Genomic DNA, 15811 nt, shown 5'->3' on the forward strand with positions numbered 1-15811 from the left:
TTTATTTATTCATTTAAGTGAATTTAATTTAAATCTTTTTCTTTCTCAGAAAAGTGTGATGAAGACTACATGGGGTATACTGGATCCTCCTGTTGGGAACACTCGGTTGAATGTGATTAGGTTGATATCCAGCCTGCTCCAAACCAATACCAGCAGTATAAATGGGGATCTGATGGAACTGAACAGCATTGGTGTCATATTGGTGAGATTCTGCCTCATGAAGTCACCCTTGATAATGCCTAAGTCTTATAAATTGACATAGGTGTGAACTCACTGTCCAGTACTGCCACCCTGAGCACTGAAACTGCTCTGAACTGAGTCTGACTTATCCCAAGCCTGCATGTGATGTGGGGTGCTAGAGGTGTCAGCTTACTTCTGACGCTTGTCCATCCAGTACAGGGGAAGAGCTCGTTCCCTTCATACCTCTGGGAAGCAAAGTTGGGACATACTAGGAATCCAGAAAGTACTAGAGCGAAACAAAACTGACAGAGGCACACATATTACAAGACACTGGCTCACTGCTCAGGCCCTCATCTGTGATGGGGTACCTTGTAAATGATTGTCCTGCATTCTGCACACTTAGGGGCTCTGAGTAGGACGCCCAACTTTAAACAGGAAAGAGAAATTTAACAACCTGTAATCTACAGATAGACATTCTGCCAACAGTAGAGATTGTGACAGTGCTGTTGTTAGGTTAATCTAGACCTTTTTTCAATAAAAGTTATGCTCTGTATCACATTTCCTCATTTAAAAATGAACCTTAATTGTGCAGTTCATGAACATGAAAAGCAAAGCTTACTGCATGCCTGGTGTCTTGAAGAAGCAGTGGTAATTCTCCCAGGAGTCACACAGTGAAGAGCCTGGACATGGCTGAGCTGGATATTTGCATCACTTTAAAACTTTCCCTTTGAAAAGTCTATGCTCATCTTTTCTTCATGTTCCTGAAACTTTCCTCTATTGTCTAATATAGTCTATGCAAATTCAAGCATTTTTAATGAACAGATAGTTATATGGACTATGAAGTAGTGTTTGAAACTTCCCCTTTAAATGTTAAACCATTTCTTCTTTTTAATGTGGGTCCATGTTGAGGTCAGACTACACGCTTTAGGAGTCGGTTCTCTCCTTTCATCATGTGGGAACGTGGGTTTCCAGAGTGAAATTCAGGTTGTCAGTCTTGGTGACAAGCACCTTTAACTACTAAGTCAACTTAGTAGCCTTCTATCTTGTCTTTTGAGACAGAGAGACTCATTGACTCTGAAGCTCATCAGTTAGGCTAGGCTGGTTGGTCAGTCAGCTCTATCTGTATTCACTTTCCCAGTACTGGATGGATTGCAGATGTATATGCCACTATGCCCAGCTTTTTTTTTTAATTTATTTATTTATTATGTATACAACATTCCTTCCATGTATGCTTGCATGCCTGAAGAGGGCACCGGGTCTCATTATAGATGGCCATGAGCCACCATGTGGTTGCTGGGAATTGAACTCAGGACCTCTGGAAGAGCAGTTGGTGCTCTTAACCTCTGAGCCATCTCTGCAGCCCTGTGCCCAGCTTTTAAGTAGGTACTGGGGATCCAGAGTCAGATCCTCCGCTTACTCAACAACCACTTTACTGACTGAGCGTCTCCCCACCCTGAAAGAATTACTGCTGTCTGGATGTTTAAAGTGGTGGCTTCAGCACTGCGCTTACTGAAGAGATTGCACTTTTATTTTCTAGGACATGTTCTTCAAGTACACGTGGAATAACTTTCTACATACTCAAGTGGAAATTTGTATTGCGCTCATTCTTGCCAGTCCTTTTGAGAATGCAGAAAATGGCACCATTACTGATCAAGACTCCACTGGAGACAATTTGTTGTTGAAGCATGTAAGCATTATTTCCTTGTTACTGTGTTTTCCAGGGTGTGAAATCAGTCACAGTTAAAGATTGAGTAACTTCCATGTTGTAAAGTTTAGCTGCCACATGCTCATTGCACGTTGACCACTGATTTTGTTAATCACTTCCTGAACATAACACTGCCAAATGAATTGTAGGCCCACTTTCCTGGCAACTATTAGAAGTCTGAACAAACCTTGAGGGTGTTAAAAGAACCACAGATAATTAATGCTACTGAGAATGCTTTTACATTACTTTGACACACCAGAATTTAACTATTGGTGCTGAATAAGTGCCTAAAAGTTTGGCAAAATGAGTTTTAGTCAATGTTGAGTAATGTTTTTTAGGGTCTCTTTTTGGTTTTATGGGCAAGGGACAGAGGGATCTTGCTGTGTAGACCAGATTGATCTTGGACTCAAGAACTTTCTGCCTCAGGCTCCCAAGAGATGGGGTTATAACTGTGTGCAGTGATACCTGACTTGGGGGTCAGGGGTCTCTTCTGTAAAATTCATATTTTTCAGTGATTTTTCTGGGTTAGTCTCCAGAGTTCTACATTCCTGTGTTTTTATCTAATCTAGTTCCCATGTTTTTTATTCCCAGACATGGAAGGCAGAAAGGCTGGCCTGAGCAGCCAGGTGACTAGAGTAGACAAGTGCCCTTGCTTACTGAAGTTTGCAGTTCACAGCTACTTCTCTTTGCTAGAGTTTTGGTAGGACACAAGTTCTCAATATTGTGCAAGCATTCAGATACATTCAAGTTATGTTGCCCACATTTAAAAGTGACATAAGCCAGGGGTGGTTGTATATGTGTAAACATACCACTTACAAGGTAAATACAGAATCAGCCTGCCCTACATGAGACCCTGGCTTAATTGCCTTCCCCATCCCTAGGAAAATAAAGCAAACAACAGAAAACTAGAGCACTATGTCAGTTCTGTGCTAGATTGCCAGAACATACTTTCATTGTCTGAGTTCTGGTTGGGCCCTGTGCTTCTGACCAGCTTTCTTTAGTTAACAGATCTTCACTTTGCCTCAGGTTCACTGCTTACTGTGGCAACACCCTAAGCAACAAGTTATCTAGTGCTCTGTGTGGCCAGGTCCATTAGGGGATTTGGAGTAAGCAGCACCATATTGCATTTGGATGTTCCTGTGACTAAGAACCATATATAGTTTTATTTTATGTAATTTTTTTGTTTTGCTTTTAAAGACAGGGTCTCACTGTTTAGATCAGGCCGGCCTTGAACTCACAGAGATCTGCCTACCTCTATCTCTGGGATGCTAGTGTTAAAGGCGGAGCCAACTAGCTTGGTTTGCTTTAGTATTTTATGCTTTAACCATTATTGAATAATTGGAGTAATTGGAGTATTCTTTTTTATTTAGCTTTTCCAAAAATGTCAGTTAATAGAGCGAATCCTTGAAGCCTGGGATGCAAATGAGAAGAAACAGTAAGTCATTTGTTTCTGAAAACAGTACAATTTGATTTATATTACAGAAAATGTTACCATCTCCCCTTTGCTAGTTAGAGAAAGTGAAAATAAAGTTATATCCTAACAGATACTTTTCTACTAACCTTTGGTCAGGTCTTAGAACTCTGCTGTTTTGGAATGCTTTCTAAGAATAGTATTGAGTTGAGTAAAAGCAGTCAAAAATTGACTTTCCCCTGGTGTGCAGTGATTACCCCCTCAGGATAGAGCATTCCATGTACTTGCTCTCAGAATAAAGCATCACTGCAGGGATGCACCTAAAGGGGAACAATGTTTAATATTTTTTTCGATGTCAAGATTTTTATGAAGCATTAGTTGACCCTACCCACAACTTTCTTACATAAGATGTTATTATGGTGATGATCGTAGTCATCGTTGTGGTGGTACTGGTGGTAGTAGCAAGAACAACATTGGCTAGAAGGTGCTCTTTTCAATACCCTGGGAGTTTTTACATCATCCCCAGATTCTGAAGCAGGCAGTGGGTTTGGAAAGTCCTTTCAGGGTGTGCTGCTGTATGATGCTGGGTGTGTTTGTATAAGTGACACCTAGCTTATAGATGGCATTAACTGGGTGGTGGTTTATATGTGTGCCAGGGTAGGAAAAGGGAGTCCTGATCATTAGCAATGATTTGTGTGTTCCTGTTAATTAGTGACAATGAATCTTTTTGTGTATCTCTGGGCCATTTGTATGTCTTCTCGTGAGGAATGACTATTTCATAAACATTGTTTAGGTAGAATCAGGAGAGGTTTGCTGTTGGCCTTTTTGTGTTCTCCTGGCTGTGCTCCACTTTGGGAATGCTCTGAGTTCCACTAACCTCTTGTGTGGAATACCTTCCACCTACTATAGTTTCTTCATAGTTTGAAGTGATCCCATTTGCTTTTTGTTGCTTATATTATCAGTGTTTTGGGGTATTTTCCAAAATATCTCTGCCCAGACCAGTGTTGTGAGTGTTTGTCTTTTGTCCTAGTGATTTCATGGTTTCAGTTCAGTTTTTGTTTTGCATAGGTTTAGTGGGTGGGGAGGAGGTGACCATCTGGCTTTACTGTTCTTCATAAGCATTGTCTTGCTTAACCAGTGCTGTTTATGAATGTGATTGTGTTTCCTTCTGAGTTAGATTTAAGTCTGTTTCTCATTTGTCAGGATATACCTTTCCTAGATGAACAATCTCAGGAAGTATGAGTGGTATATGAAGCCTGTATATAACTACCACTGCAGTGAGAACATAGAATGATCCACCATTGTTATTTATTTATTTATCCGTCTACTGCAGATACATTGCTTCCCCACATCCCCTTCCTTTTTGAGGGGGGCTGGCATCAAAGTCATTGTTGAGGGTGAGCTATGAGTAACCTTGGACCTCTGGTCCTGCTTCTTCTCCAGTGCTAGGATTACAACCATGTATCCATGTCTGGTTTTATGAGGTGCAAGTGATTAAACCCAGTATTTTAGTGCAAGCTAAGCTTCATTCTACCAACTCAATATAAACTCAATATTTTATAATATAATATAAACTAAGTAGTTTATACTGTCAAAGTCATCACTGTTCAGATCTGTATTCAGCTCTTAAAGGAGCTAAGTGACTCAGGGCAGGAATCAGCTTGCTTTTGTTGGTTTTTGTGTTGGTTGTGATGAACTTAGTAAACACTGAGGAGCATGGATGGGTTTTGATGTGGCCATATCGGAAACTGGTGCTAGCATATGTGACTGTGGCAAGGGGTTTGTTTAGCAGGCACATTATTCCAAATGGAGCTCCTTTAGGGGACCTGTGTGAGACCTGTTGGACACTTCCGGTTCTGTATCCACTGTTACCTCCCACCTACTAGTCTCTATCTTCCTGCCTCATTGGACTAGTACATAAGCATCCTGCATACTCTTCTCTTTCTATGTTCTGAATACCAGGTGAGTCAACAACAGTCACATAAGCTTAGGGGTCCTAAGAGTTTTCTGTAGTGCTTCACTATGTCCAAACTTTGCAGATAGTCTTTTGGTTTTTTACTTACCTGTGGCCTTAAGGGTGTGTGGGAGGGTTAAGAAGTTGTCTTTGGGGACACTAGAGTCTCTAGAACTTACTGTGAAACCAAAGGCAGCCTTTGTAGCTCAGTGTGAGCCTCAAATTCCACGCACGCCCTGCAGTTCACCCAGTAGGTGTTGTATTTTCCAGGCAGGCCTCCAAGCATGGACTTTTGTTGTCATCTTTTAGTGGCTCCTGAAAGGATTTTCTCCCTTTAAGCTCTGCCCTGCTGTCTCCAACAAAAATCTTTTATTTTGTAAGTCATGGACATTAAAAAGATAGTATTAATGTAAAATTGAATGTGGTTGGAAAGAGTAGATTTTAGCAGAAGAAAATATTGAGGACTGATTTCACTGGCCTCTGTTCTATGTGGCCTCCAGCAAGTGCAAGGGCACTGCTTTTCTTACCTCAGCCAAGTTCTCAGATAAGCCACTGTCTCAAGTTGAGATATGCCATTAGTAATGATTGTCTGTCAGCACAAATAAAATTAGATGTCTTTTGGTGGGGAAAGGTCAAAAAAATTCTGACTTCAGTTTTTTTTATAATCTGATTAAATTCTGAAATTCAGAATTTTACAAAAATGTAAAGGAAAATTCTAGTGGTGTGGGGCATTGGTGAATGTTTGCTCCAGATACTGTCAATGACAGTGGTTGTTGCTCTCTGTTAGTATGCTGCCCTGCCGTGTGTTATGTATGTACTCTCCATTTGAGAAGCTGCTAAATGTCATCCTCTTGATCTGAGTACTTGTTCTTTCCTCTTGTCAGGGCTGAGGGAGGACGACGGCATGGTTACATGGGACACCTCACAAGGATAGCTAATTGTATTGTGCATAGCACTGACAAGGGTCCGAACAGTGCGTTAGTACAGCAGCTTATCAAAGGTAAGTCATTTAAACAATTCTCATTACATTTGTGTGGGAATCAGAGGGGTGAGGGGTTAAAGTGCTGGGGACAGATTGAAGTTTCTTTACATTTTAGAGACTGTTTGACCATCTATCTCACTGTGGCTCTTGAGACTGTTTGAACCATGTGGTTCTCAACTGTACTGCTGCTCTGATTGCTGCTGTCCGTTTAGAAACCAAGCAGTATGCTGGAGTCACTTCCTATTACAGATCTCTGTTGGTGGCCTGGCTTTTGGTTCTGTTTTTTAAGATTAATCTGTTCACCAGACATAGTAGTTGACGCCTTTAATCCCAGCACTTGGGGGGGCAGAGGCAGGCAGATCTCTGAGTTTGAGGCCAGCCTGGTCTGTGCAGTGAGTTCCCAAATAACCAGAGCTACATAGTGAGACCCTGTCTTGGGTGGGGGGTTATTTATTTTATGTGTATGGGCATTTTTCCTCTGTGTGTGTCTGTACACCACGTGCATTCAGTATCTGTGGAGGTCTGAAAAGGTTTTCAGATTTCTTCTGGAACTGGAATTATAGGTGGTTGTGAGTTGCCTGGGATCAAACCCAGGTTCTCTAGAAGAGTAGTCAGTGCTCTTAATCCCTCCAGTCTCCGATCTGGTTCCTTGTTTCTGTGTTGGAGTAGAACTACTCGAGCTATAGTAGCTCTTCCTTTTTCTTCTGAAGCCTTCCCCTCCGCGCCCCCCCCCCCCCCCGTGTGTATTAGTGTTTTGCTTATGTGCATGTATATACACCACATTTGTAACCGGTCAGAAGAGGAGCGTTGGATCTCCTGCAGCTTGACTTTATGGATGGTTGTGAACCACCAAATGGGTGCTGGGAACAGAACCTAGGTTCCCTAGAAAAGTAACAAATGCTTTTAACCATCTCTCTTGCATCTAGAATCTAACCCATCATCTCTCCTGTTGTTACTTGTGGATTAAATTCTTTTTTGAGAAACTAAAGCACTGTCAGCATTTTTTCCATGTCTCTGCTACTAAAATGAGAATTTTCGACTCCTTAAGAATTCTTTTTCTACCAGCATTTAAATTTATTCAGCCCAAGGTGACTTGTGTGCCTTCCATACAAGGTTCAGAGCACAAATCCATTTCTGCCAGAATGAGAGTACCAAATGCCCTGACCTGCAGGCCTCTCTCCCAGAGGGTATAGTTAGTTCTGAGACTTCTTTGAAAGCCAGAAACTGACAAATGTTGGTAAAAAAGTGGTGCTCTGTTGAATGTGCACTGAAAGCCTAGTTCTTACCCAGTAACAGAAAAACGGAGACTGGTCCTCCTGTAATTTTGCTTCTTGAGAAGTGCACGCCCTTCCTCATGGTTTGTATCCTTATCAAGGAGAGATGACCATGTGTTCTTGTTCCCTCTTGGAAGTTGCCTGCGTTAAGTGTGCACCTGTTATGGTTGCTTAAACCAGAACTTTCAGGTGATCACCTTTCTATAGGTAGGCCCCTAAGATGTGTAGTCATGCCTTCATTTTTTTTCAGAAAACCATTGTAAGTCATTCTTTTAAAGTTTCTCTAAACTGTGGAGCATCTCTTCATGTTTTATTTATGAAGCTAACATGTAGGAGACAGTACAAGTGCAATCTCATCATCCAGCAGGGTTCTGTGTATCATTCCTTCATCAACCCGGTGTCCGTCTCAGGATCCCAGTAGAGGACAGAAGCTGATATTTATTTGTAAGCTTCTTAAACTTAACCACATACAGTTCTTACCCTGACCCCACCCCAAAGACCTGTCCTCTTTCAGAAGATTTGTTTGAAGATACAATTCCATGTTTCATCTCAGCAAAGCATTGTTAGTAATTGCTAAGTCTCGACTCTTACCCAGATCAGGCCTGCATTGTTGGTGGGGTGGGGCTGGTTGTTGGGGCTCAAGTCCTGTATACTGGGTCTGTTGGACCACTAGGCTGGCCATAGCCAGGACTTCAGCTGATTGTATTGCCCCACATGCTATTCCTTCAGCTACTCCTAAGACTGTGCACTCTTATCCCTGTGGGTCACTGTGTGATAATGCTTTTTTTCCTTTTTCACTCTGAAGATCTTCCCGACGAAGTCAGGGAGCGATGGGAGACATTCTGCACGAGCTCCTTAGGAGAGACGAACAAGAGGAACACGGTAGATCTAGTAGGTTTCACAAGGTTACATCTCTGGGGTTTTGGTGCTCTCAACCATTGCCTAGTTACTTGGAATGTGGGCCAAAGATAAGCTTATAACGCTTTGCAGAAAGTAGATAGTATTCACAGCATTCTTGATTTGTTCAGTCACCTCCTAGTGACCTGCCATGCATGGCAAAAAGGTACTAAAAAGCCACCCATGTCCACTACAGTCCATATTAGTGTCTTGTCTCACTTGGGTTCTGCCCCTAAGCACCTCAGCACCACCCTCTGCCTTTCTTTTGTTCTGTGGCTTTGTACATTGGGCCTCATGCTGCTACTGAGTGCTTAGAACCCCAACTCCTATGGATGCTCCTAGTGTTATAGAATTAAGTTTATTCCCATTTTATGACAGTTTTGGAAAAGAGATTTATAGATGTCTTGGGAACTTCAGCTTTAGAATGGTGAACTGAATTGGTATTTTCAGCCAGGGGATAATGGCATTGATAATTTTTTAAAATTATATTGGACTTTGGAATTTTTTTTTTAAAAAAAAACATAGTAAGTTTTAAGGTGAGTATTGTTTTGTTTTAGTTTTTGCAGATGTGGCACCTGGTGATCAGGTGGTGGCCTGACTGCTCCTTGAGTTTCTTGAAATAACACCTCAGTCATTAAAAGTCAGTTTTGTAGCAGGAGGCAGCTCTTCACAGATAAGAGCTAGAGTCAGTGGGTCATCCTGTCATCCTATCCCTCTGCATAGACCTTTGCTTCTTCATTGACTGGAATAGTGGAGTAACGGCTTTTATATCTATTTATTTAACTTTATTTCATGTGCATTGGTATGAAAGTGTTAGATCCCCTGGAACTGGAGTTACAGAGAGTTGTGAACTGCCATGTGGTTGATGGGAATTGAACCCAGGTCCTTAGAAGAGCAGCCAATGCTCTTAACCACTGAGCTATCTCTCTAGTCCCAAGTAATGACTTTTTAAGGTGGGGTTAATACAGAATTAGGAAGTACGAAAAGAAAAGAGATGACTATCTAAGGGAGCTTTGTGGAAATATGTGGTTACAGTAGGTCTGAGGTCTCTGATATTTGTGCCATTGCCTGGAAGACAAACCCACACTCCGTCAGCATTGCTGGCCAGCAGCAAGGGCAGTCTTTTATAAAACTATTTTGTGTCTGGGTGGCTTCGGCTTCTCTGTGCTAGTCAGTTGGTTAAAACAATTGAGACTTGGTTTGAAACCACCCAGCCAGTGGTTGGCTGCTTTGAAGAGTGACACTGTCCTCCGTGTTGTGATATTTTATTCCAGTTGGATTCCCACTGCAGTCATACTGTAGTGATGCAGCTACCATGGTGTCCTTTGTTTTTTGTATATAAAGGATTATTTTGTTTTGAACAATTTTAAAATTATCCACCTGTGATTGACTTTGTTTCCTTTTTGAGACAGAGTCTTATGATGTAACTCTGCGTAGTCTGTGATTGTTTTTAAAAAATAAAAAAAAAAGGTAGAAGTCAGAAATGTCCACTTAAAACTTGTTACTGAGCTTTAAAAAAAAAAACTTTTTCTGTGGGACATCAGTTCATACCTATAGTCCACAGGAGGATTGAAAGTTCAAGGCTAGGACTAGCACATGACTCGTTATGTAGAGCGCTTGGCGGGGGACCGTGAGGATCCGCATTCAATCCCTAGGACCTGTGAAAGAGCTGGGCATGGCGGCAGCACATACCTATAACCCAGCATCAGGGGAGAGTCAGGAGGATCCCAGCCTAATGGAAATGGTGAGCTCCAGGTCCTAACCTCTGACCTCCACAATACCCACACACACATGCTCTGTACATACAGAAACACAGGTGCAAAAACAGAAAAACCCCACAAGTTGTTTAGGGCCAGCCTCAGCTACTTTGCAAGACTGAGGCCTAGACTACAAGAAGCATCTCCCTCCTATTTCACCACCACTTCCCTTCCCAAAAAGAAAGAAAAACAACTGGAATCTTGGGTAACTGCAGCAGATTTGTTTGAGAGCAGACTGTAGTAAAGAAGGGTGTCATTGCTGCCTACGCTTTCCTCAGCTCATTCACTAGCGTCAGTAGGCCTGAAGAGATTTTATAAGTACTGAGTGCCTAGCCCTGTCTTGGTGGACATTTACAGCCATTCCACATTGAGAGAAAGCTAGTATGAGCACTATGTTTCACTCAAAGTAGAGTTCCATTCTCCTTGAGATGTCATACCTAAATGTATTCATCAGTAAGATGACCTTGGGAGAAGCCTTCAAAGAAGCCCGCGAGGAGGCTTCATGGATAAAGCTCCTGCTGCCAAGGTTTACCTTGAGTTTGATCCCCAGAACTTATACAGTGAATGCAGAGAATAAACTCCCCATAAGTTGACTTCTACATGTATGTCCTGTGTGTACCATCCAAAAACACAAAAATAATGAATTAATAAAAGAATATCAAAGCATGCTGATGTCCTGTTGGGTTAGCCTCTCTCCCAAGAATTTACTGCACTGGCATTGTTGGGTTGGCTTAAGGCCTTTTCTTTCTTAAAGATTCTAAGGATTAGTCTAGCCACCAAAGCGGTTTTAGTTATTTCCTTCAGGTTATATTCCAGTCCAGACTATATTCAGTTTACTTTGGTGGGGTTAGATACATATTCTAGGGGGGCAGTAGACTACTGTAGAATACTGTTATAAATATAATTTGGTAAATACTGTGGGCCTTGTTTATCCTTGAGTAAGCGACAGTGCCTGTGAATGTAGTGCATGACCTTAGTAAAAGCACATTCACCGTTGGAGTTGTCATTTGGGTATTAATTGAGTATGCCAAGTAAATGACTAGATCTGCTACCTTACCCTGTTGCTTTTGTGGCTTGTAGATCTCTACAGTGTTGAGGAGTAGTCATAGCTTAAGTTACTGTGTTGGTATGTTGCTTTGGCATATTTTAATATTTTCTTGTTCACATAAGGGTAGCTGCTACCACACTTGTTCTACTTCCCCCACCGTATCAGCTTAAGCTGTGTGGGCCTTGGCTCCTGGGATGTCCACTGCAGTATTCTAACTTGGCTCCGAGATGGAGAAATCTCCAGTATTTCAGACCCTTCATTTAAAATGAAGCCAAAGTATATGTGTAGTTGGTCCTGCACTGCTGGTGTTCATGTGAGGGAGCTGGAATGTTAAACTTTAGGTGCATTGGGCTGGGTTGTTGGGTTGGTTTTGTTTTTAGTGTTTCATTTTGTAGCCCAGGCTGGCCTTAAACTCTGATCCTTCTGCCTCAGCCTCTCGAATGTTTGGATTATAAGCATGCACCACCATACCCAACCTTAAGATTTCATGTTTTAGTTAGATACAAAGAACTGTGAATTCTAAAAATTGGCAAGGACTTAGGTAAAAATGAAAACTAGAAAATGTTTTGTATTAACTTTGAGAAGTTGGATTTGTCTCAGTTTTTGCTTATCCCTCTAGCAAAGAGAGCATTTAGAAGCAATGCTGTTTCTTTCTCAGCATTGACAGACGGGGCCTAGAGATAGTGTGGAGTGATAGGCACACACTTGTGTGAATTTGTTGCCCATGTAGCTACTAGCTAGGGTGAAGGCAAGAATGTTTCCAGCCCTGTAGCTGGCAGGTGCTGAGAGTCCCCAGTAAGGAACTTATGGTGGCACCTCTTGCTGATGAGCTCCTCACTCAGCAGTCTCCTCATGCTTAGGGTGTTCCTTTGGAGTCTTGGGGTACGGTCAGTCCATTGCTTATTCTTTTGACACATTCACAATGCTGTCTGCTATTGTGAAAGAGTGTGCTACCTTGGGAGCTACCTTTTCAGTCCTGCAGCAGCTGCCATTTTACTGACATGACGACCTTGGCAGGAGTGTCATTTAATGACTTGCTAGTGTTTGTTATTGCAGACATTCAAGTGCCTGCAGTGCCAGTCATAGAAGATACTAGTACTTACCAAGTAGGGGAGAAACAGAAGCTTGGGAAGCAGCACTTTGTTGAATAGCCTGTTCTGTGTCATAGTGCTGAGGAGCTAGTGCCAGGGAGCAAGTTGGGAAGGTTCAGATATAGGTTGTCAAGCGACTGGTGAGATGCTCAGCAGACAAGGAAGCCTTGGAGACGTGAGTTCCATTTCTAGAATCCTTGTAAATATGGAAGGACAGAATTGACTAAACAGTTGTCCTCTAACCTCTATACATGTGTTATGGCACTTGTAACGCACACACGCACACATGTGCATAATAAATTTTTTTAAACACTGCTCAAGTAAAAATTTATTACAGCTACATTAATATAGCCAAAGAGAGGGAAGCAAAGTGCAAAGACCCCAGAAGAGAGACTGCAGTTGTGTGCAGGGGTTCAGTATAGAGTCTAATGTAACTGTTGTGTCAGAGCAAACAAGGATGGAAGTGAAGACAAGCAGTGAGGCCTTGACTTTGTATTGAGATGAGAAACTACTTGGTTTAGAAGTAAAAAGTAACTTAATTCTATGTACACTTTTGGAAACTCTCTGTGACTTCTGGGCTGAACACAGACTGAAGGGTAAGCCGCTTCACTGGCATTATTCATTAACCCACTCAGTAGCTGGTGGTAGGTTTGGTGAAGAGTGGTTGATCAGGTTTACATTGTGAGGGTGGCTGGGCTGCTGTGAACAGTCTAGAAAACAGCCAGAGTTTTAGCTGAAGAAGTGAAGGTGGCATTTCTGAGCTTCAGATGCCTCAGAAGGGCTGTGTGATGTAGATCAGGAACTCAGGCTACACATAGCTGGTGTTGAGTGGGTTGGAATTCTGATCCCCTATGAGGCAATGAAACCCTCTCTTTAATTTGCTTTATTAATTCTTTCAGATTAAATGAAATTAAATTATGGTGTGGATGACCTCAGAGTCATACCCTCCATTAACTCACAGCTGAAGGTCTGCATGCATTTAACTAATAATAATTAGTTAAACTGTCTTTGGAGAAGACGTTGTAAACTGAGTATAGTAATACACCCCCAATAATGTTAGTTGAGGCAAAAGACTCCTGAGTTCAAGGCCTGCCTAGCCTACATAATGAGAGCCCGACTCCAAAGTGGGGACATTATAAACACTTCCCTGGAGGAAAGTGCTTCAAAGGAGCCACATGTCTGTTTGTTTCTAGTTGCTCCACAAAAGTGTCCTCTTTGTTTAATGGTATGATTAACTCTTGTTTTTATGAGGGGAAAGCCTATGGCAGTGGTTTTCAGCCTCTTTCAGCTGTGACCCTTTACTATAGTTCCCCATGTTGTGGTGACCCCCAACCATAAAATTATTTCATTGCTACTTCATAATTGTAATTTTGCTACTGTTATTATAATGTAAATATCTATGTCCTCAATGGGGTTGTGACCCATGGGTTGGGAATTGCTGGCCTATGATTTCTTTGTACCATAATTGCACTTAGACAAAGCTCCTGGAAGCAGTCAAGTTTCTGCTCTCTTCATTCTGGGCAGCTAACTTAAAATTGTCCTGTTTCTCTGCCCTCTACTCTGGTCATGCCCCAAATACACATTGACTTGGCATGGTGTGTACTGGTTTGCTAATGACAGGCTATAAAGTTGCCTTAGATTTGGCAGAGGAACACTTAGATCTTACCTCTACCTAGAATACTCAAAAGCACAGAACAGGCATGGGACACATGCCTGTAGTCCTAGCACTTGGGAGGCTGAGTGAGGCAGGTAGATCTGATCCTGAAGCAAGCCTAGACTAAATAGTAAACCAATATAAAGAACTCTAGAGAGTTCAATGGAAGTGACCTTCAGAAATATAACACTTATAGAATTTCACTGATTGTTCATTCTCATAGGTGCTAACAGTGAGGACTATTTTCGGTGCGGTGCTAAATCAATGCTTACCTTCATCTCTTTCAGCACATTTCTGATTAGCAAGCACCACTTGGCCATGAATGGTGAATAGTTCATGTTGATGTTTTTCTTAGTTATTGAGAGTTGACTACTCTCTGTGGGACAGGGAGGTCACATTTTCAGAGGGTATTTTATTAGTCAGGGGACTGTTGACTTAAAGAGCATTTGTGACCAGTGTTTTTCTTGGTATAGGTAGAAAAGTCAAGACTGAAGTGAAATGGTTATCTATAAACTAATCTCTATAGTGACTCATGAGTGATCCCTAGCGTGGTGTTTTACCCCACAGGCCTGACACATATGTGCTAGTTCATCTGCACACTGTAGTATTATTTCTGCCTTCCCACTTGAATGAAGTAATTCATCCTTCCTGTGTGATTCCTGAGGATGCTAGTCTTGAGGAGTGGAACCACCAGCCAGCTGGGTGTGCAGCCAGAGAGTGGACTCTACATTGACTGGGTGTGCTTGACAACCTAACTGCTATTTCTGGGGTTTTTTGGTTTTTAGTACATTGAAAGAAAAATTAAATGTGATATTTTTTCCATAAAAAATGCTGATAAAAATGTCCACCACTTTTCTATGTTAAATAGTTTTTTACATTTTTATGCATATAGGTTACAACCTGCCATATTCATTCATCCAGTGATGATGAAATTGACTTTAAAGACACGGGTTTCTCACAGGATTCCTCTTTGCAGCAAGTGAGTCACACCTAAAGCTTTGCTATTTATTTTTATCTTAATGCATAGTTTAGCTACCCTTGGGAGTCAGCATCTGTCACTGTGTTAGAATGTGGTTTGGGGTTGCTACCAGTTAAACAGGGAGAGCTGGGGACTTGCCAGATGGGCTTATACTGTTGTAAGAATGAGGAATAAGCACTACAGGAAACAAGTAAAATAGCAGGTCACTTCACATGCTCACTGTGCAGACCTTATTGGCGCTGCATTGTTACTTACATTCATGGCAGAGACCTTGTTTAAGAGTGACAGAAAACAGAAGCATCTGAGTAAACTGTGTGGTGTCTCTGAATCACATGGTCTATCTGGATAATCCTCCCTCAGCGCAGTTTAATTGTGTTGTGTAGCGTCTAAATGAAGTTTTAATACGAATCATTCTTGGCACTCCTGCCCCCAACTTGTCTCCATGTGTTGACTGCATTTAATTTTTCTGGCAAAAACAGGATTTCGTTTTTGATATGTACTAACTTATCATACTTTTGGTTATTCTTAGAAAACTGACAGTTGGTTTTATGTTTCTACTAGGGGTTGAGTTTAAGATTTCAAAGTAGAAGTAGATGGCCAGCTCCGCAATTCTGGTCCAGTCATCAGTGTGACAATAGGATTAAGGAAACACCGCCACTTTTTGCTGGGAGGTGTTTGGCTTCTTTCTCAGTCTCAGCAGCAGTATGAAGCTTCTAATTCTCTTGCGTAACTATTTTTTTTTGCTTCTAAGTTGCATGCCCATCACATTCCAGTATTGCAACTGAGCAATTGGCTTGCTTTTGATGCTGAAGAAGTTTAGTCTTTCCCAGACAGAAAGATGAAAATTTAGTACTTGCTGGTCTCACTATATTTTTTTGA

At 41.7% G+C, this 15811-nt stretch overlaps 1 protein-coding gene across 24 annotated transcripts in view; it reads left to right on the forward strand.

Annotated features, from left to right (window-relative positions):
• The window catches only part of Ppp6r3 (protein phosphatase 6 regulatory subunit 3), a 131543-nt gene that overhangs the window by 85921 nt on the left and 29811 nt on the right, over nucleotides 1–15811 (forward strand). For 15 of the 24 annotated variants that reach the window (XM_085693449.2, XM_085693451.2, XM_085693452.2 and 12 more), the window contains 6 exons: nucleotides 50–202; nucleotides 1718–1867; nucleotides 3256–3320; nucleotides 6135–6250; nucleotides 8312–8397; nucleotides 14846–14932. In XM_085693449.2, the coding sequence (XP_085549575.1) occupies nucleotides 50–202; nucleotides 1718–1867; nucleotides 3256–3320; nucleotides 6135–6250; nucleotides 8312–8397; nucleotides 14846–14932 (657 nt within the window). The remainder of the gene's footprint in view (nucleotides 1–49; nucleotides 203–1717; nucleotides 1868–3255; nucleotides 3321–6134; nucleotides 6251–8311; nucleotides 8398–14845; nucleotides 14933–15811) is intronic. The other 9 variants (XM_085693459.2, XM_085693461.2, XM_085693462.2 and 6 more) reach the window with 1 other exon arrangement.

The sequence above is a fragment of the Myodes glareolus genome, chromosome 7 (assembly GCF_982192425.1).
Source record: "Myodes glareolus chromosome 7, mMyoGla1.1, whole genome shotgun sequence".
Lineage (NCBI taxonomy): Eukaryota > Metazoa > Chordata > Mammalia > Rodentia > Cricetidae > Myodes > Myodes glareolus.